The 20,982-nt window shown below is 39.9% G+C and overlaps 1 protein-coding gene across 2 annotated transcripts in view; it reads right to left on the bottom strand.

Moving 5' to 3' along the window:
• Window positions 1–13,093: 13,093 nt before the first annotated feature.
• The window catches only part of LOC126248384 (uncharacterized protein DDB_G0271670-like), a 201,912-nt gene continuing 194,023 nt past the window's right edge, over window positions 13,094–20,982 (bottom strand). For both annotated transcript variants that reach the window (XM_049949325.1, XM_049949324.1), the window contains exons 8-9: window positions 20,138–20,622; window positions 13,094–14,322 (exon numbers count right to left, since the gene is read on the bottom strand). In XM_049949325.1, the coding sequence (XP_049805282.1) occupies window positions 14,318–14,322; window positions 20,138–20,622 (490 nt within the window). In that variant the 3' untranslated portion in view covers window positions 13,094–14,317. The remainder of the gene's footprint in view (window positions 14,323–20,137; window positions 20,623–20,982) is intronic.

The following is a 20,982-nucleotide window of genomic DNA, read 5'->3' as shown; positions in this document are numbered from 1 at the left end:
AGTGAGATGCTAACCCAAACCCTGTAACACTTGAAAGTTCTATACCAGTGGTCACATGATGTTCAGAGAGGCAGATTATGTCAGCTCGGTTTGAGGACTCTAATTCATCTATGCAGATAATTAATTCATTAATTTTATTTCTCAGTCCTTGAATATTTTGATGCAATAAAGATAGCTGACATTTCACATTGACTGAGTTAAAATTGGTTAGAGTTGAAACAACTGCCGATTGTTAAAAATTCTTAACCAATAGCTGTTTATGCTAATGTTAGAAGCTAGAATTATGTTTTTTGGTTTCTTTCTCAAACTGAGGGTTTGTCTCAGTCCTAACCTCTCTTAAAATTTGGTTTCTTTCTGTCCTCCCCACCCTAAAAAAGGGTCTTTTCTGAACCCTATAACCACTGGTATTTTATCACTCATGACAGTGCGTCCCCCCTTTAACTTTCCTGCTTTTTTCCCAGCCAGTTTACCCTTCCCTTTCCTGTTGAGGTGAAGGCCATGCCTAGTATAATCCCACCTATTGAGAAAATCAACAGGAACCACACCAATGTGTGACCCTGCACCCGACATAAGCAGCTGTTCCAACTCCAAATCAACTCCCTTGACAGAAGAGTTCAAATGAGGTCGGTCATGGCGCCCAAGAACAGATACAAACTCAACACTAGTATGCTTCGATGCTGATGCAATCTTTTCCAGGTCAGATTCTATATTGTACCCAGGATCTCTGTCGATACTATTACCTGTCCCACCCACTATAACCACGGTGTCTTCCTTAGTGAAATATTTGTAAAGTGTTTCCTAAATACTCTGTCACCTGCTCCAGACCAGCACTAGGTTTAAAAAAATTGGTGACCTGGTATTCTGATCCTAGTTCATCCTGCAAAAGTTGGCCAACACCTCTTCCATGGGAACTACCCAACAACAACACTTTCTTTCTCTTTACCGATTTCCCTACATTCTTACTTTTCAATTTGCTGCTGAAAGTTCGTTGTGTCTTGTCTACACCTGCAACTGCTTGAGGCTCACCAGCTTCTAACTGAAGCAACAGGTCAAATCTATTTTCCACATTCACCACAAAGCTGTCAGACAAAGTTCTAGGCCTGTTCCTCCTGTTGCCACTTCCCACCTCTCTTTACCCTTCTCCCTCCTTAACCTGTCAAGATCTCCCCTTTCCTTGTCTAACTCAGCCTGAAGGGCGGCAATTTTCCCCTCCTGTTCTAGTATCGTCCTATCCCTACTACATATCCTACAAAACCATTGATGAGTCTCATTTACTTCCCCTATTACCAAACCACTACAGTCACCCACATGAAAAAAACTACAGCACCTGTCACACCAACTAGCACCTGCCACAAAATACCACTGGCATTGTCAGTCTAGCCTGCATCATGTAAGAGTATAGGTAGATTGTGTGTGTGTGTGTGTGTGTGTGTGTGTGTGAGACTCTGAAAGCTAGTTGATTTTCCTGCTTTTGTGTGTGCCTACCGACAAATTAATCCCAAAGTATTTACATTCTACAAGAACTTTCCTACATCATTTATAGTGGCTAGTGGCTCTCTTTCTTCCAAACCTCACTTCATCTCCACTATTCATAATCTACATCCTTTCTTCCTCTCCAGTATTGTCTGTCCATATCTTTTGCTATGTTTTCCCACCCGCCTTTGTTATACACGCACTTCGCCCATGACGACCCTTGGGGTCGTACGAGACATTTGTGACACCCTGCAGCACTTGTTCTGGCCATTGAGATTGCACTGCCCACCAGATCACAGTTGTAACACCTACCAGCATCCAACCACTGCATTTAACCTCCAAATTGACACATCGCTCTTCACACATTCCTCCCATCAGAACTTTACTCTTTTTTTCCTGCATGTGATGATCAACTTACACACGATTTAAGTATCGTCCAGCCACAAAACCATCATATTGCTCACAGCACAATTTATTCCATCCTTTTTATTTAACGAACTGAGGCTATATTATTCAGTTCCCCTTATAACCACCTAACACTTTCAGCCATCTATTTTTCATTTCCTACCATCATCCCTAACCCAGTGGACCCCTGCTCCATCTTTCCGCATCAATTCAAAGAATTATCTCTTCCCCTGCCTAAAATCCAGCCCCATATGCTGTTCCTTAAATGCTGCCTAAACAATGAATCCCCATCCCTCCCCTTCAATGAATGGCATAACCACAAAAATTCCCTTCTCTGGAGCCCACTCCCTCCTTTCACAAAGACCTTCACCTTTTCATATTCCACCAGTCACTATCCTTGACAAACCTGGTACTGCAGAACCTCCTCTCCATGGCACAGACATTCCAGAACTGCCTCTATTCCCTCCAAAAGATACTGTTACCCTGCAACCCTCACTACATACACAACATCTCCGAAATAGAAACCCCTCCACTCTAACACCTGAAGCAGCATTCCAGACATCACCTCCATGAACTTTCAAACCTGTTGACATCTTATTCCCACCACAGGTCACCACTATCCATCACCACCCATTCTTCTCACAAACCTCAAGAAAACCCAAAACACTGCTGTTATCCTCTCCACCAAAAACCTCAGTCCCACAGAATTTTCAGTCCTATGCAAAGGAGTAACCTTCTCCCCTACCCGCAATTTAACCGTGTTGGACTTCCCCAAAGACCTACTCTCCTTTCAATCCGTATGGTGGAAACACTTCTTTGCCACCAATCCCTCCAACCAATGCCAATATAATCCCAGCACTGAACCTTGCCTCTCCCAGTTCATACCACAATCCAACTGTGAGCTTCAACCCCCCCCCCCTTTCCACCCACCTAGCCACCCCCAACTCAGCTTCCAGGAATGCCTTACCTCCAACTTGGTCTCACCATCCTTACTCTGGAACTCTAACATTTCTGCAGAGGAAACTACAGCCATACACAACCTAAAAACATATCCAGCTCTAATCAACCTCCTTGCAGACAAAGGCTCCACTGCTGTTGTGATCAGTCAAAATGTCTACATGAGGGAAGACCTCCACCAGCTGCCTGACTTCTCCACATACAAGCTCAGCCAGAGTGATCCCATCCCATAGGTCCAACATAACCTATTGTTCCTACTGAAATCCATAGACCCTTCACCTCAGTCAATCTCCGTTCTCACCCCAACAACACTCCATACACCCACCTTCTACATACTTCCCAAAACCCACAAACCCAACAATCCTGGACACCCCATTGTAGCTGGCTGGCTACTATGCTCCCACTGAAAGGATTTCCACTCTTGTTGACCACCACCACCAACCAACTGCACAAAACCTAGCCTCCCATATTAAAACCACTTCCTTCACCCACTTTTCACCACCCCAAACCTTTACCTTCTGGATCCCTACTTGTTACTGTTGAAGCCACTTTCCTTTACACCAACATCCCTCACACCCATGGGCTTGCTGCTACTGAATGCTATCCCTTAAAGTGTCCTTCAGATTACAAATCCACCACCTCATTCCTTATACACCTTACCATTTACTCTGAAGCACCAAAGAAACTGGAATAGGCATGTGTTTTCAAATACAGAGATATGTAAACAGGCAGAATACAGAACTGCGGTCGGCAACGACTATACAGCACAACACGTGTCTGGCGCAGTTGTTAGATCAGTTACTGCTGCTGCAATAGCAGTTTATCAAGATTTAAGTGAGATTGAACATGGTGTTATAACCAGTGCATGAACAATGGGACACAGCATCTCCAAGGTAGCAATGAAGTGGGGATTTTCCCTTATGACCATTTCACGAGCATATAGTGAATATCAGGAATCCGGTAAAACATCAACTCTCCTACAACATAATTGATATGGGCTTTTGGAGCCGAAGGCCCAGTTGTGTACCCTTGATGACTACACAACACAAAGCTTTACGCCTTGACTGGGCCTGTCAATACCGACATTGGACTGTGACGATTGGAAACATGTTGCCAGCTTGAACAAGTCTCGTTTGAAAATGTATCAAGTGGATGGATGTGTAAGGGGATGGAGACAACTTCATGAATCTATGGACCCTGCATGTTAGCAGTGGAGTGTTCAAGCTGATGGAGGCTCTGTATGTTGTTGGGCATGTGCAGTTGGAGTGATATGGGACCCATGATGTGTCTGGATATGACTCTGATAGGTGACATGTACGTAAGCTTCCTCTCTGATAGGTGATGTGTACGTAAGCTTCCTCTCTGATCACCTGCATCCATTCATGTCCATTGCACATTCTGATGGACTTTGGCAATTCGAGCAGGACAATATGACACCCTGCATGTCCATAAGTGCTACAGAGTGGCTCCAGGAACACTCTTTTGAGTTTAAACAGTTTCGATGGTCACCAGACTCCTCAGACATGAACATTATTGAGCATATCTGGGATGCCTTGCAACGTGCTGTTCAGAAGGGATCTCCACCCCGTCATACTATTATGGATTTATGGATAGCCCTGCAGTCCTACACGATATCAGGCAGGTGTACCAGTTTCTTTGGGTCTTCAGTGTATATACAGACGAAGGGAAAATTTACAAACAACTCCATGGCACGGTGATGGGCACCCACATGGCACCCTCCTATGCCAACCTGTTTATAGACCATCCAGAAGAAACCTTCCTAGTCTCGCAAAACTCCTAACCCCTAGTCCGGAGCACTTTCATTGATGGTATCTTCATGATCTGGACTCAGGGCCAACACACCCTATCCACCTTTGTTATCAACCTCAACACTTTTCCTCTCATCTGCTTCACCTGGTCCTCCTCTTACTCAACACACCACCTTCCTGGATGTTGACTTCCACCTCATTGTCTCCATCTACACCTCTGCCCACATCCCTTCCCAAATCAAAAAGTCCCTCCCACACAGCCTAGCCACCTGTAGCTGGTGTATCTTGGACCTACTGATAACAAACAGACCCGAACTTTTCGACTCTGTAAGTGCAGAACAGGGAATCAGTGATCATAAGGCCGTTGCAGCATCCCTGAATATGGAAGTTAATAGGAATATTAAAAAAGAGGGAGGAAGGTTTATCTGTTTAGCAAGAGTAATAGAAGGCAGATTTCAGGCTACCTAACAGATCAAAACTAAATTTCTCTTCCGACACTGACAATGTTGAGTGTTTATGGAAAAAGTTCAATCGTAAAATGTGTTTTAGACAGGTATGTGCCGAGTAAAATTGTGAGGGACGGGAAAAACCCACCGTGGTTCAACAACAAAGTTAGGAAACTACTGTGAAAGCAAAGAGAGCTTAACTACAAATTTAAATGCAGCCAAAAAGAAGCTAAACGATGTCAAAGTTAGCGTAAGGAGGGCAATGCGTGAAGTGTTCAGTGAATTCGAAAATAAAATTCTATGTACCGACTTGACAGAAAATCCTAGGAAGTTCTGGTCTCATGTTAAATCAGTAAGTGGATCGAAACAGCATATCCAGACACTCCGTAATGATGATGGCATTGAAACAGAGGATGACACGCGTAAAGCTGAAATACTAAGCACCTTTTTCCAAAGCTGTTTCACAGAGGAAGACCGCACTGCAGTTCCTTCTCTAAACCCTCGCACAAACGAAAAAATGGCTGACATCGAAATAAGTGTCCAAGGAATAGAAAAGCAACTGGAATCACTCAACAGAGGAAAGTCCACTGGACCTGACGGGATACCAATTCGATTCTACACAGAGTACACGAAAGAACTTGCCCCCCTTCTAACAGCTGTGTACCGCAAGTCTCTAGAGGAACGGAAGGTTCCAAATGATTGGAAAAGAGCACAGGTAGTCCCAGTCTTCAAGAAGGGTCGTCGAGCAGATGCGCAAAACTATAGACCTATATCTCTGACGTCGATCTGTTGTAGAATTTTAGAACATGTTTTTTGCTCGAGTATCATGTTTTTGGAAACCCAGAATCTACTCTGTAGGAATCAACATGGATTCCAGAAACAGCGATCGTGTGATACCCAACTCGCTTTATTTGTTCATGAGACCCACAAAATATTAGATACAGGCTCCCAGGTAGATGCTATTTTCCTTGACTTCCGGAAGGCGTTCGATACAGTTCCGCACTGTCACCTGATAAACAAAGTAAGAGCCTACGGAATATCAGACCAGCTGTGTGGCTGGATTGAAGAGTTTTTAGCAAACAGAACACAGCATGTTGTTCTCAATGGAGAGACATCTACAGACGTTAAAGTAACCTCTGGCTTGCCACAGGGGAGTGTTATGGGACCATTGCTTTTCACTATATATATAAATGACCTAGTAGATAGTGTCGCAAGTTCCATGCGGCTTTTCGCGGATGATGCTGTAGTATACAGAGAAGTTGCAGCATTAGAAAATTGTAGCGAAATGCAGGAAGATCTGCAGCAGATAGGCACTTGGTGCAGGGAGTGGCAACTGACCCTTAACATAGACAAATGTAATGTATTGTGAATACATAGAAAGAAGGATACTTTATTGTATGATTATATGATAGCGGAACAAACACTGGTAGCAGTTACTTCTGTAAAATACTGGGAGTATGCGTGCGGAATGATTTGAAGTGGAATGATCATATAAAATTAATTGTTGGTAAAGCGGGTACCAGGTTGAGATTCATTGGGAGAGTCCTTAGAAAATGTAGTCCATCAACAAAGGAGGTGGCTTACAAAACACTCGTTTGACCTATACTTGAGTATTGCTCATCAGTGTGGGATCCGTACCAGATCGCGTTGACGGAGGAGATAGAGAAGATCCAAAGAAGAGCGGCGCATTTCGTCATAGGGTTATTTGGTAACCGTGATAGCGTTACGGAGATGTTTAGCAAACTCAAGTGGCAGACTCTGCAAGAGAGGCGCTCTGCATCGCGGTGTAGCTTGCTCGCCAAGTTTCAAGATGGTGCGTTTCTGGATGAGGTATCAAATATATTGCTTCCCCCTACTTATACCTCCCGCGGAGATCACGAATGTAAAATTAGAGAGATTCGAGCACGCACGGAGGCTTTCAGACAGTTGTTCTTATTCCAGTACTGTCACAGGCTTATCCTATGCCATCAGAGGCCGGACCACCTGTAAAAGCAGCCATGTCATATGCAAACACTGCAGTCTTTTATGTTTGTATGACTACTAACAAGCTGTCCACCAGGATGAATGGCCACAGCCAAATTGTTGTCAAGAAGAAAGCGTAACATGCTCAGATTCAATGGCTGCTTCCCAACCCGAACCAGCTGGATCCTTCCTTCCACCACCAGTTTCTCTGAAGAAGAACATGATGATTTATAGTGGAGGGCACTAAACTGCACACATGAGAGCCATCCTTACAACGCATTCTCCACTCCTGTAATCATTCTGTTCTCAATCTCGGGTAATCCACTCTCCCCGCACCCTCCATCCAACAGTTTACCCTTCCTCCATCTTGTCACCCCTTACCAATTCATGTCCCCAGTGCCTTCAGCATGCACTACTTCCCACCAGCCACTACAACTGTGGCAGCTCATACACCTGCATTCCTAACTGGCAAACTGGCTGCGACCCTCCAAGCCACTAGCCACCCACCTCCAGTCCCCTCCCTCCACCCGTACCATAACCAGTTCACTTGCTGCAAAATAGCATTCACACTGTGTGTGTGTGTGTGTGTGTGTGTGTGTGTGTGTGCGCGCGCGCGCGTGCGTTTCACTCTAGCTCATCAGAATATAAGTATGAAAACTAGCAAGTTTTCCTTCTTTTGTACGTTCCATCGATAACTCAATGCTTCTGCTTTTCGGAGAGTGGTCTCCTTCAATACTTAAGTATTTACTTTCTACAAGAACTTTACTACCACATAGATATATGACACTATTTCAAAACATACAAATGATATGGGCGCAGTGAATAAACCAGTCTAGTGATTGTTACTATTGTAGCAGTGATGTTACTTCTTCCAACTAAAGAAAAATCAAAAAGTAGTAAGACAGACTAACCTGCTGTCTGCCATTCAGTCAGTGGTTCCTGGCCCCCATCTTCCTGTTTCCAAACCACTAGAATGTTTTAATGATATTAGCCTGGATATTTGAAATAATTACTGGAGTGATGCAGATGAACAAGCTCATGACAAGTATCATTTTACATTGGGCAATGTAAAACCAAATTTTGTTACACAAACTACGCTAATTGATCTTGTTAGGGGTCTGGGCCCAGTAAGGGAAAAGCTGAACTGCTTGGTTCCAGGCTCTAAGAAAAGAACTTGTTGACAGGCAGTTTCTCAATGTTTCATAGAAGAAGGTAATTTAGTGCATTGTTCAGATACTGAGAGTCTGATGAACGAATTTGGGACTGAGTACAAAAAGGAGGAATGGAGACTCCGTCTAAAACTGGTCTACATAATGGTAACACCTATGCATCAGTGCCTGTTGTTCATTCGCCACATATAAAGCAAAATATTAATGTTTTAAATAAAGCAAAGTATTCCACATGGTTGGAATATATGTGATGACTTTTCTAAATACCCCAGGTCTTCATGTGAATGGGATAGTAGGGCAAAGGACCATCATCATCATCAATAAAATGGCTGCAAGAAAATCTTTGAGGTCTGGAGAGAAAAACATACTGCAGAAGAAAAAAGCTCTACACAAAGGTGGAGAATGATTCAAATATCACTGCAAGAAATCTACTCAACTATCAGAATCAAAATTGGAAAAAGGCTCGTTTGTTGGACATGACATTCAAAAAATGATGTTCAGTCCTAACTCTGAATTAAAAATGACTGTGTGCAAGGAGGTGGTTCAGCTGTCATTTAAGAAGTCCTCACCATATTTTATGGACTATAAGACATACTTTTTTCTTCAAAAAGTTTCCTCCAAAATCCAGGTGCATCTTATATTTAAAACTCCCTTATATAGCCATATATTCGAGGCTGCAGGAAACCTCTTTTTATCTGGCAACAATGGATTCGACTGGCAGTAATAGTGCACTGATGCGACGAACATGAGTTGCGGGGATTCAAAAAGCTTGCTAACACTGTCTTCCTTCTTTCCCGCCACCACAAACCCAGAACAATGTCTAGTCTATGATGTGTCATTGTAGTCTACAGTGCTAGTGAACTTGAACTGAAAGTGATTTGTGTTACTGGTAACAGTACAATATTTTTGTTTCCAGAGTGAGATTTTTGCTCTGCAGCAGAGTGTGTGCCGATATGAAACTTCCTGGCAGATTAAAACTGTGTGCCCGACCGAGACTCGAACTCGGAACCTTTGCCTTTCGCAGGCAAGTGCTCTACCATCTGAGCTACCAACGCACGACTCACGCCCGGTCCTCACAGCTTTACTTCTGCCAGTATCTCGTCTCCTACCTTCCAAACCTTACAGAAGCTCTCCTGCGAACCTTGCAGAACTATTTTTGTTAGTAGCTAGTTTCGTAATGGCAAAAAACACAAGGTATTCATATGATGTGGGCTATAAATTGAAAGTAATAGCATATACAGAAGAACATGGAAACAGAGCAGTTGGGTGGCATTTGGCCCTCCACCAACAGAAAAAAACCATTTGTGATTGATGGGATAGTAATAAAGAACTGAAAAAAGTGAGGAAGACTAAATGTACAAATAGAGCACTGGATGCATAATGGCCAACACTAGAAGATAATGTATTGAAATGGATTCAAGGACACCATCAAAATAGCACTGGAATTAATACAAAAATGACTGAAATACATGCTTGTAAGTTAGTGCTGCAGTGGGACTTAACAGACTTTAAGGGTGGAGGTGGTTCGTACTACAAGTTTATGTAGTGTTGTGTGTGCCAAAATCAAAATTTCTCAGAAAATACTACAAGAGTATGAAGAGAAAATATTATCTTTCCATCACTTTATTATTCAACATTGAAAGAAAATCAGTGTGGAACTAAGACAAACAGTGAATATGGATGGAACTCTTATGACAGTCAATGTGCCGAGTAACAGAAATGTTGCCAAGAAAGGTGCTAAAACTGTAACTATAAAAACAAGTGGACATGAAAAAATGCACTACACTGTTGTCCTCTAATTTTGTGATGACACTAAACTTAATCCAATGATGATTTTCAGTTGCAAAATAGTGCCAAAACCTGAAATACTGACAGGTGGTGGTGTCCCCGTACATGACAGGGATTGGATGGATGCAGCTGGTATGAAATTATGGATTAGAAGAGTGTGGGAGAGAAGGAAAGGTGTTTTATTGAAGAAGAGTTTTCTTCTTGTGCTAGATCAGTTTAGCAGTCATTTGAAAAATTCTGTGAAATAGAAACTGAGACAGGGAAATGCAGAGTTTGCTGTTATTCCGGGAGGACTTACTTCACAATTGCAACCTCTTGATGTCTTGATAAATACACCATTTAAAAAGTATTTGACAGAGGAATGGAACATATAGATGATGGATGAAACCCAACATGAATTAAAACTGAAGGGAGCTTTAAAATGATCTACAATCAAACAAGTGTGTCAGTGGATAAAACAGTCATGGTTTAGAGTGGCAGAAGACATTATGGTTAAATCATTCAAGAAGTGCGGCATAAATAACACTCTCAATGGCAGTGTAGACCATCTTATATATGAAGAGGACAACGATGATGGCAAAGAGGAGGATGAAGAAGAGAAAGAAGAAGGTGGAAGTTAAGATGACGATTTTCAGGGATTTTAAAGGTCAGTTTGATTTTATAAATTGAGAATTTTTTTTTGTCTGGCTTTGCAATCTAGTAGTGAAATCTAATAACAAAAATGGTAAAAATGTTGATTTTTTTAAATAAAAATGCTTACAAATTAAGATGCATCTTATAGTCCGTAGTTTCTTATAGTCTGTAAAATACATTAGTCAATTGAAAGAACTCACATTATATTTGAAAAGTTCAAGAAGTTAGGCAGTTTGATAAACATCAAGATTCACTTTTGGAATGGTTACTTTTTTTCCATGAAAATTAGAGTGATGTCAGTGACGAACATTGTGAGCACTTTCACGAAGACAACAAAGTGACAAAAAATGACATCAGGGTTGCTAGAATACCAGTATGATGGGAGACTGTCAGTCACTTCGCTGAGACACAAAACAGGCAATTTATTACAGAAAATACTATATTAGGTGCTTGAAGGAGAAGAGAAAAAAGAAATATAATTGAATGCACATACAATTCCTATGCAGTCAGTAGGCACTTTCAAATTTATACTTCCATAAAACCTTTGTTCATATTGAAAAATTAAATTACTTTTGATTCCAGTTAAATGTGTTTTGATAATATTTGAGTTTCTCACAAAATCACATTGCTACAAATTTTATGTTATAGATAAAACTTAGGTCAGTTATGGATTCAGTGCCAAAAACCTATGGAATTAAGCCAGTTTCCAAAAAAAGTAATAAAATATGTTTTGATGGCCTATGACATTCACCTGAATGCCTAGGAATTTCACACATAAGGTCCTATTCCAGTGTGTGCTCTAAGACACCTATTTTAGGAACCTATAAGCAGTTGTTATTTGTTAGGAATTGCATAATACAACTCTTTCTATGATTAAGTGTTAAGCTGTGTGCTGTAAACATTTTCTACCATTCCCCTGACTGGGAATGCTATAAATGTGTTCGTGGCCTCTACCAGTATAATTGTGTCATCAGTAAACATCATGCTTTTTGAAGAGTCTTTCAATGTTCTGAACAAGTTATTTATGTACATCAAGAACAGGAGTGGGGTAACCACTGAACCTTGGCAAGAGTGAAAGAAGTACAGAGTGCAGCACAGGAACTTCTTTATTTGAAATTCATGTCACACGGTGGCCATTACCCATTGCTGTGTGGGGTTTAGCGCATTGGAAAGGGCAGGACCTAACCTTTTTTCCAGGTTAGTTAAGTAGCAATCCTGTAGTGGATGAGAGAGGAGCGTGCTTTTGCCATGGCAACTCACTTTTCTGATGGTCGTGCTGTCATCGCAACCCAGCATGCATTCAGGGAACCGTTTATTATTGAACCTGCGGATTGTTTTCCTGATCAAAAATAGATTGCAATGTGCGTGGACATGTTTACGGATACTGGTAGTGCACAGAAAAAGAAACCAGGGCCTTCAAGAATCACCAGGACACCAGAAAATGTCGAGGAAGTCAGGCTGGTAATTTTGGAATTCCCCAAGCGATGCAGCTGCTGCTGCTGCTGCTATTTCTGATCATACACTGAGAAGAATTCTTCACAAAGATGTGAAATTGAATCCATACAAACTGGCAGTGGTGCACAAACTTAATCCACATGATTTTTGTTCCCCAAAAAATGCATGTGGAGTCTTGAACAAAAACATGCCTCACGTTCTTCTTCAGCATCGAGGCTCATTTTTATTTGTGTGGATGCGTGAATAAAAAATTAAAAAAGGTGGTATTGGAGTGGCACGAACCCTCCAAGAACTTAATGAGAAGTCCCTGCATACAGAATGTGAGACTGTTTGGTGTGCACTATAAAAAATTGGTGTTTTGGCCACAGTTATTTGAAGAGAACGATACGGTAGTTATGATCATTTCTGAATGTTATGTCCAGGTGATTAAGGATTTTTCCCCCCAGACTTGAAGAAATTGATGTGGGGGATATCTGGTTCCATCAAGATGGCACCAGAGCTCAAACAGCATGAATGTCAATGGCACTCTTGTGCGAACACTTCCCCAACCGTCTGATCTCTTTGAGGGGCGATTTTCAGTGCCAGATTTAGCCCAATGTGACTTTTTCTGATTGGTCTGTCTTCCTTGGTGTATACCAATTGTCCACAGACCTTGGGTCAGCTGCAGAACAATATTTGTGCTGCTATTGCCGACATAAGATAGACACATGCTGAACAAAGTGGACCAAATCTTCCAAATTCAACTAACCAAATTCATTGAGCAGAGCTGAGGCCACCTTCAATATATCATTTTCAAAACCTAATGGAATAAATCTTTAAATTTACTTCAATATAATGGGAAGAGAATTAAACTGATACTTCTAATACCATCTGTTTCTCTTTTTTCCCTCCAAAATAAGGAAGTTCAGGTATCACACCCTTTACTTTCTTTCTAGTGTTAAAATTCCTAAGTAGGTTTCCTTTACCCATCAACACCTGTTATTTTAGGTCCTAAATAAAACACAATTACATTTCAGAAAAGTCTGTATATTTCACTTCCTTTTAACAGCAGAAATAGACAGTATTCCATCACAAGCAAATCAGAATAATTCCACAGTCTGCCATCAAGTTCTGTTCTTCAACAAAAGGCAGACAGCACAAGATCATTGAAAAAAAAACAGCTATGTCAAACTGTTAGTGGTACTTATAACTATAAACTGTTAATTCTCACAGAATCTGTGCTGCCAATGACTTTTGTGTTAACAATCATCAACATTCTGCATAGCATAGTATGGAACTAACACCAATTACATGTAAGAGACACATCAATGAACATCAATACAGTAAAAGACACAAATTTCAACATTTTAGAGGATATGGAATGGTAACTGATAACATAGAAGTTTCTGAGTACAGACCCACTGATTCATTGAAACTGTTGTATGTTTAGCCACAACAACTGCGAAAACACATTTATCTACATGCATTAAATATTTATTAGCAGTAGTTCCGAATAAACATCATACATTGGCCACAAAGCTAAACACGTGTATTCACAAATGTAACAACAACATATGCAGCTCAAAGTATACTTTTTAAAAAATACTTTTGCTGTATATTCAAAAGAAAATGAATGGGCTCTTCTTAATGTAAAAGAATTTATAATTGCTTAGAACCAACTAAGCTGTTGCCCTCAGAACTAAAAAAAAAAAAAAAACTGGATGTATGAAATAAAATGAACTGTTGAATACAACACAGTTTCAGTTACTGGAAAAAATAATTTAGCTACATAACACTTATGGGAAACATTTAATGGTATCAGTCTCAATAGACACATTTTTGTATATATCATTTTAATCACATGTAAACTAGCAAACAATGTTCACAGTTGCACTGTATGGTGTACTGGATGTACTTCTACAAACAAAGTTATGCATGTCAATGGCACTGACAATGATACTCCCACTGCAACTGACTTACAAGGTGTCAGGTTGCACACCGCACATACCTCATTTGATTTCCCATTACGTGATTATGTCATGTATAGGACACAAGGGACACATTATGTTCATTTTAATATTTGTTCCACTGACTTGAGGACACACTAAGCAACTTGCTCTAGCTGTGAAAGGTGGCTGTGGGGGACAAGACACTACTTGCTGTAGGTTGTTTGGTGTCCCATACACACAGCTGCAATACTGACAATGCACATATAGTGAACAGGTCAAATCCAGTGTTCTAAAATCATCCATCACTCATCTGTTGCTGCCTTTAATCAACATCACCCTTTTTAAAAGAAACAAAAAATATGAACATAAGAAATGAAATAACTTTTAACAATTGCTGACATGTAAAATGAAGACAACATCAAAATAATAGTAACATCATCATTCATAAAGAGACAAATCATTCCCAGTTGAGACGTCTTTATTAAGCCTAACCATTCAGGTTCATTCACAGCTAAGCTAGTTTGTGTACAAGAAAGTGTCTGAATAGTAGTTAAGAAAGTGTTCTTTGTTCCTTGGATTAACAATGGTGTGCAGAAATCCTACACTATGGAGAAGTGAATGCTAGAGGGAGAACAGGACAAAAATTACAGACGTTGGATTTTCAGGAAACCAAGGACAATATGAGATCAGTAAGTAAAAATCAACTAGTTTGCTATTAGCCAAAACTATGTGACCTGATCTTATCCAATTAGTTGATGAAATGTGTAGCATGGACAACTTTAGTTCACTTCAATATGGTTTTCCACAATAATTTGATAGCAGAAACTGGCACAATCATGAGACAGTATACATTTAAACAAAATTTATTTTTTGTATGGCCATTAACATTTGAATTGTGGGCAGAAACCATTGTATAGTGTTAAAATGTTTTTTAAGGTTTAATAACTAAGTGACTTGTCGGATTTACAAAATGAAGCAACATGTGAGACAAATAAATGAGATGGAATACACATTCACGGATAACAACAGTTCATTGGAATATGAGCTTACAGCATGACTTACAGTAAGATATGGTAGTTCACGCTGAAGCGTTATAGGTGTGCATGCAGTAGGGATTTAAAAAAAAATTCTTGAATTTATATAGTGCAAGGCTGAACAGATGAACATTTTGGTCAACTAATGAGAGTACTGATTAAGAACAGACTACTTCAGATACATAAATTCTTTAAAAAAGAGAAGAAGAAGAAGAAGAAGAAGAAGAAGAAGAAGAAGAAATGTAAAGATACAACACACTGCAATTTTTTTCGATAATAGTATCTTTTTCATCTTCTATGAAGCTGTCAGATATGAGGAAAGTAATTAAGTCAGCACCTTTAACAAAAATGAATGTCTACTGATGCAACCAATGGAAATAGTGAATACTGTAGAACAGGCTTCAAATGAAGCTCTTTCACAATTCTGCCACAAATGCAGAACATTTGACAGAGAAAATCTGGCTTATTGCTAGAAAGTAAGTAGTACACAAGTCATTTTTGCTTCATTTTTCTCCTGTCCCAATACATACCTCACATGGTCTTTAAGACTTTCTGGGCATTATAAATTTTGCTCAGGCCCTCAAGAATTGTGTTGGATGTCATCACTATACTCTTCAACATCTGATGAAACTTCTGCTCAGCACCCTTCCAGTTTCAGCAGATGGTTTAATTTTCATTTCCAGTCAATAATGTTTTGTTCTCAGAATGCCACAGCCACAAGTCATTGCTTGGCACATGCACAATCATATTTCACTATGTCAATTAACACACTTTTTCCCCTCATATCATTACCTCAAGATCACATTCAGGTTTCCCAACAAAAATGGCAAAGTTTTAGTGACACATACTGACACAACACCTGAGAGTGCCACTAGCAAATACATTCTTGGATTCAGAAGACTTCTTAGAAAAGAGATGCCAGAAAGTAACAGTTGTGAAAACTTGAGTTTGAAAGTGTTAAAAATTGGCACACTATCAGTGCAAGATCGGAAAAAAAAAGAGTACAGAATGGAATAAGAGAAACGATTATGAAGTACAGGATGTGTCAAGTGGAAAGAAAGATTAGGAAATTGTATCAAAATTATTAGAAACCATTTGAATTAGCTGTTACTGATTTTTCGATGTAGCCTATTCTAGGATATTTAGATGTTTTCCATAATATATCCAAAAGAATTCTTATACGAGGTGTGGCTAGAAAAAAACCGGACTAGTACTGGTGAAACAATAAAACGAATGCAATAAGGCTGAAAGTCGCGTGGCCTGTCACGTGACTCTCGCTCCGCCTACTGCTCGAGTTTCATCTGCCTCCTGCACTCAGTCTGCCCGTGGCGTCTGTTTTAAGTAGTTGACGTTTTGTCTGTGCGCCGGAAAATGTTGAGTGTACAGAAAGAACAGCGTGTTAACATCAAATTTTGTTTCAAACTAGGAAAATCTGCAAGTGAAACATTTGTAATGTTACAACAAGTGTACGGCGATTATTGTTTATCGCGAACACAAGTGTTTGAGTGGTTTAAACGATTTAAAGATGGCCGCGAAGACACCAGTGATGACACTCGCACTGGCAGACCATTGTCAGCAAAAACTGATGCAAACATTGAAAAAATCGGTAAACTTGTTCGACAAGATCGCCGTTTAACAATCAGAGCAGTGTCTGGGTTAACAGGAGTTGACAAGGAAAGTGTCGAACAAGTTTACCGATTTTTTCAATGTTTGCATCAGTTTTTGCTGACAATGGTCTGCCAGTGCGAGTGTCATCACTGGTGTCTTCGCGGCCATCTTTAAATCGTTTAAACCACTCAAACACTTGTGTTCGCGATAAACAATAATCGCCGTACACTTGTTGTAACATTACAAACGTTTCACTTGCAGATTTTCCTAGTTTGAAACAAAATTTGATGTTAACACGCTGTTCTTTCTGTACACTCAACATTTTCCGACACACAGACAAAACGTCAACTACTTAAAACAGACGCCACGGGCAGACTGAGTGCAAGAGGCAGATGAAACTCAAGCAGTAGGCGGAGCGAGAGTCACGTGACAGGCCACGCGACTTTCAGCCTTATTGCATTCGTTTTATTGTTTCACCAGTACTAGTCCGGTTTTTTTCTAGCCACACCTCGTATTTGTAGTAAAATAACTTTAATGATATACAAATGTATGGCTTTCAAGTCTGTGTCAAATTGTGTGAAGTGCATGTTACATTTTGTGCTACAAATTATCTAATGTATCAACTGCTGATATCAAAATTGGAAGAATACACATTTAATAAGCAGCCAAAAATTATACAACTTTTACAATATCAAATGTCAATCCAAAAATCCTATTAGTTTTTCAAAAAAATTTAAGACATTAAATTCAGAGCTTAAACCTGTACTTGAAAAAACTCTGATTCCCAGAAGACATTATAATGAAATATTCTTGGGCTTCTTTAAAAATAAATACTGAAGGAAATAAATACACAGGAACAAAACAGAAGCACCTAGGTGGGATGGAGAGGCGGGGGTGCAGGATCAAACAGAGAAAAATGCTTGTGTGCTTAAATCATCTATTACTGACTGCTTCACAAAAAAGTAGGGAACTAAACAGAAGAGGCATGTATAAAGTAAGGTAACCATAATAGCCCCTCCAGCAGGCTACAGTAATTTGCTTTTCTCAAGGCAGAAAGGTAAAAGTCTAGAAATATGGAAAAATGTGATCTATGACACTCTTGCAAGCAAAACATATAAACCTATTTTGAATACTTTAACCCGGAAATATTTTTTTGATTTGGGGTTAACATGCAAAAATATAAATAATGATCAGGCAGAAGGAAGAAGAAATTTTTACGAACTGCTTGAATTAATAAAACAGTAACTGTAGAGAACATATGGGGACATGTTTAACATGACTGACTACAAGCAAGTCTGATGAAACCTGAAAGAGAATCAAAAACAGAGCAATGTTCTGGTATTGCTTATGAATTCTCTTTCAAGTATTCTTGTCTTCTGTGCATAAGATGACCTATAGTAACTCATTTTATAACATACTTTTAAAATGTCTTAAAAGCAGTATCAATTTTTCATCATCAATCTGATCCTGAGCTAGGTAGGAGTGGAGGATTACCTTTTTTCAATGAGCACTGAACAACAAAAGCAATACTCTTGTTATCTCAGTATCATGAGACAATATGTAATAACAAACTAAGATTCTCTGAAATTTTTATTCATAAATAACTAAATGTTATAAGAATGCAATTACTGCCAGACCTAAAAGTATGGCACTCCAAATATTTGAAAACTGAAGATCCAATTACTCTATAGTAACAATATTTTTACTGCTTTCTATATAATGAATTTTTTCTGACATGAACAAACAATGCATTACTTATTTCTTGTTCAGTGATATGCATTAATGTTTGTATTAAAGTCTGTATTTATAGCCCCCATTAATGTTGAAAATCAGTCAGGTCACAGAATAATTATGAAGAAAACTTTCTAGAAATAAAACACAGATGAATGATGTCTCATAGGTTAGCTTATAAGGAGCTGAGATGGATTGCCGGTACTTACCTTCAGGAAGCAAAATTCCCACACACACCACTTAAAAGTAGGAAAAATTACACCCAGCTTTTGGAACCTGTAGTTCCTTCCTCAGGTATGACAGAGGGATAGTTTGGGAAAGGCTGGAAAAGAAGAAGGAAGATTAGGTGGTTTAACTTCCGATCCATGGAAAGGTCATTAGAGATGGAGCATAAGCTCAGATTGGGAAATGTTAGGGAAGGGAATCAGACACATCATTTCCAAAGGAGCCATCCAAACACTTACCTTAAGCAGTTTAGGGGCACCACAGAAATCTTAAATCAGGACAGCTAAACAGAGATTTGAACCATTGTCCTCCTGAATGTGGTATCAGTTTCTTATCACTGTGTTCTTTTGCTTGGTGTTGAACAGAAGGGACAGGCCACTCAGACTCCCAATAAGTATTTGAAATTTTCGTCTTTTGAAGGTAAGCACTGGCCAACCATTGTCTCCATGTAATTTTTCTTTCAATATATAAGTTATCTTCCAACTTTAGATGGACATATTCTGTTTATGGTTACGTAACCGCTACTTGTTTTGATGTGAACAGCAGCATATATATATAAGGGAAAAACTCAAATTCAAAGGTTAAAAAAAGCTGAATTATCCCAAGATTAGGCAATGCAAAAAATGTGCAAAAGGAATGAGCACAGTAAAGAGACATGTCAAGGAAAAGGCTGCTTGAGTTGCATTCACAGGGCAGGTGCACTGCAAATAGGAACTTCTAGCATGAGGTACTAGCCAAGGAAATTAATCCCTGACACTTCGGAACAATGAGTATCACTGTAACAGTAAAATTAAACAAAACTGTGATTATGCACTGTAGTATGATACAGTGGATGTAGTGGATTAAAATCCAAAAGGTTCTGTAACAGTTCAACAAGCCACAACTATCACCAACTTTCATCAGTTGCGGCAAGTCCTCTGAAGAGTCCCCCCAAACAATGGAACCAATGGAAAAATCTGTACTGTGCTGTTTAAACATTGCTAATAATTACAGCAAATGTATTTCAACAGTCAGCACATTTATTTGAAAAACTAGTTCAGGATTAATACGTATCATGTGTTACTTTTGTAGCGAATGCTCAGATCTCGATAAACATTTTTGTTTCAGCAGGTCTGTAGCCACAGGAATGGCTCTTGAAATTTCAGCACGCTGGGCCGAATAGACTGTCACTATATTTCAGCAGTTGGTATTATTTGTGTTTCTTCAGTTGCAAAACAGGCATTTCATCAAATTTACCTGATCGCAGTCCTGAAATCCTTTGTAAAATCATGTGTGCAGATAAAGTGGCTGTAGTCACTGATATTACACGAGACCATTCCTCAGTTTCAATCTTTGTAGATTACAGTTTTCTGACCGTGAGTGTGACTGACTGGAAGATATCCAATAGAAATACTGATAATTTTGATAAAGAAGTTCAACTGCCTCAAACTCTTGACGAATAAGACGAGTTGCTGATGACAATGGACTGGTGCTGCAAAACATTCCTATTGCGGTGATGGTTACTGCTGCGACTGCTGTTGGAGCTGGTGTTAGTGTTATGTGGATTGCTGTTACCGTTGCTGTTACTGCTTCCGCCCCTGTTGTTTCTGCCCCTGTTGTTTCTTCCACTGCTCACGGCAGTACTCCTATTTACGTTGCTGCCACTGTTGGCACCACAGCTGCTGCTGCTACTGCTGGTGAGGCTGCTGCTGCTGGTGATGCTGCTGCTACTGCTGCTGCTGGCACCGCCACTGCTGCCACTGCTGCTACCGCCACTGCTGCTACCGCCACTGCTGCTGCTGCTGCTGCTGCTGCTGCAGCTGGTGCCACTTGTGCTGGTGCCACTGCTGCTAGCGCTGGTACTGGTAGTACTGCCACCAATGCTCGTACCACTGCTACTTGCACCACTGCTGCTACCACTGCCACTGGCCGAACCACTGCTGTTTTGATAATTATTACTGCAGATTTTACTATTATTATTACTGTCATTGCTCTGTCTCCTCTTACCACTGTTTCGGCCTCTATTCCCATTACTGTTACCGGGTTTATTTGGTGATTTTCTGGAAAGTAAAAAACTAATGTCACAAAAAGCAGTTTAGTAATTTCATAACAATGAAACAATTAATTACTGGAATTACTGGAGAAAATTGTTGTTATATGTAACCAAGTGACTAAAATTGTTTACAGAAGCAATTTTTACCCTGTCTTCTCTCATCTTCACCCTTCAGTTTTAAAAGTTTGTTTATAATTGCTCCTCTCTGAAGTACTGAAAAACTAAACCAGGATGGCCAAGGTAGGATTTAAAAGTAGTTAAATTTCTGAAATATAAATTTTGATTGTTACTGTTGTTGCAATTCACAATGCGAGTTCCGTTCCTATTTTAGCACATTACATTCCACAATCTCCATTAAAAGGAAACT

Source organism: Schistocerca nitens, chromosome 3 (assembly GCF_023898315.1).
Source record: "Schistocerca nitens isolate TAMUIC-IGC-003100 chromosome 3, iqSchNite1.1, whole genome shotgun sequence".
Lineage (NCBI taxonomy): Eukaryota > Metazoa > Arthropoda > Insecta > Orthoptera > Acrididae > Schistocerca > Schistocerca nitens.
Note: the sequence above shows the minus strand (reverse complement) of the source record. Positions and strands in the feature narration are given on the sequence as shown.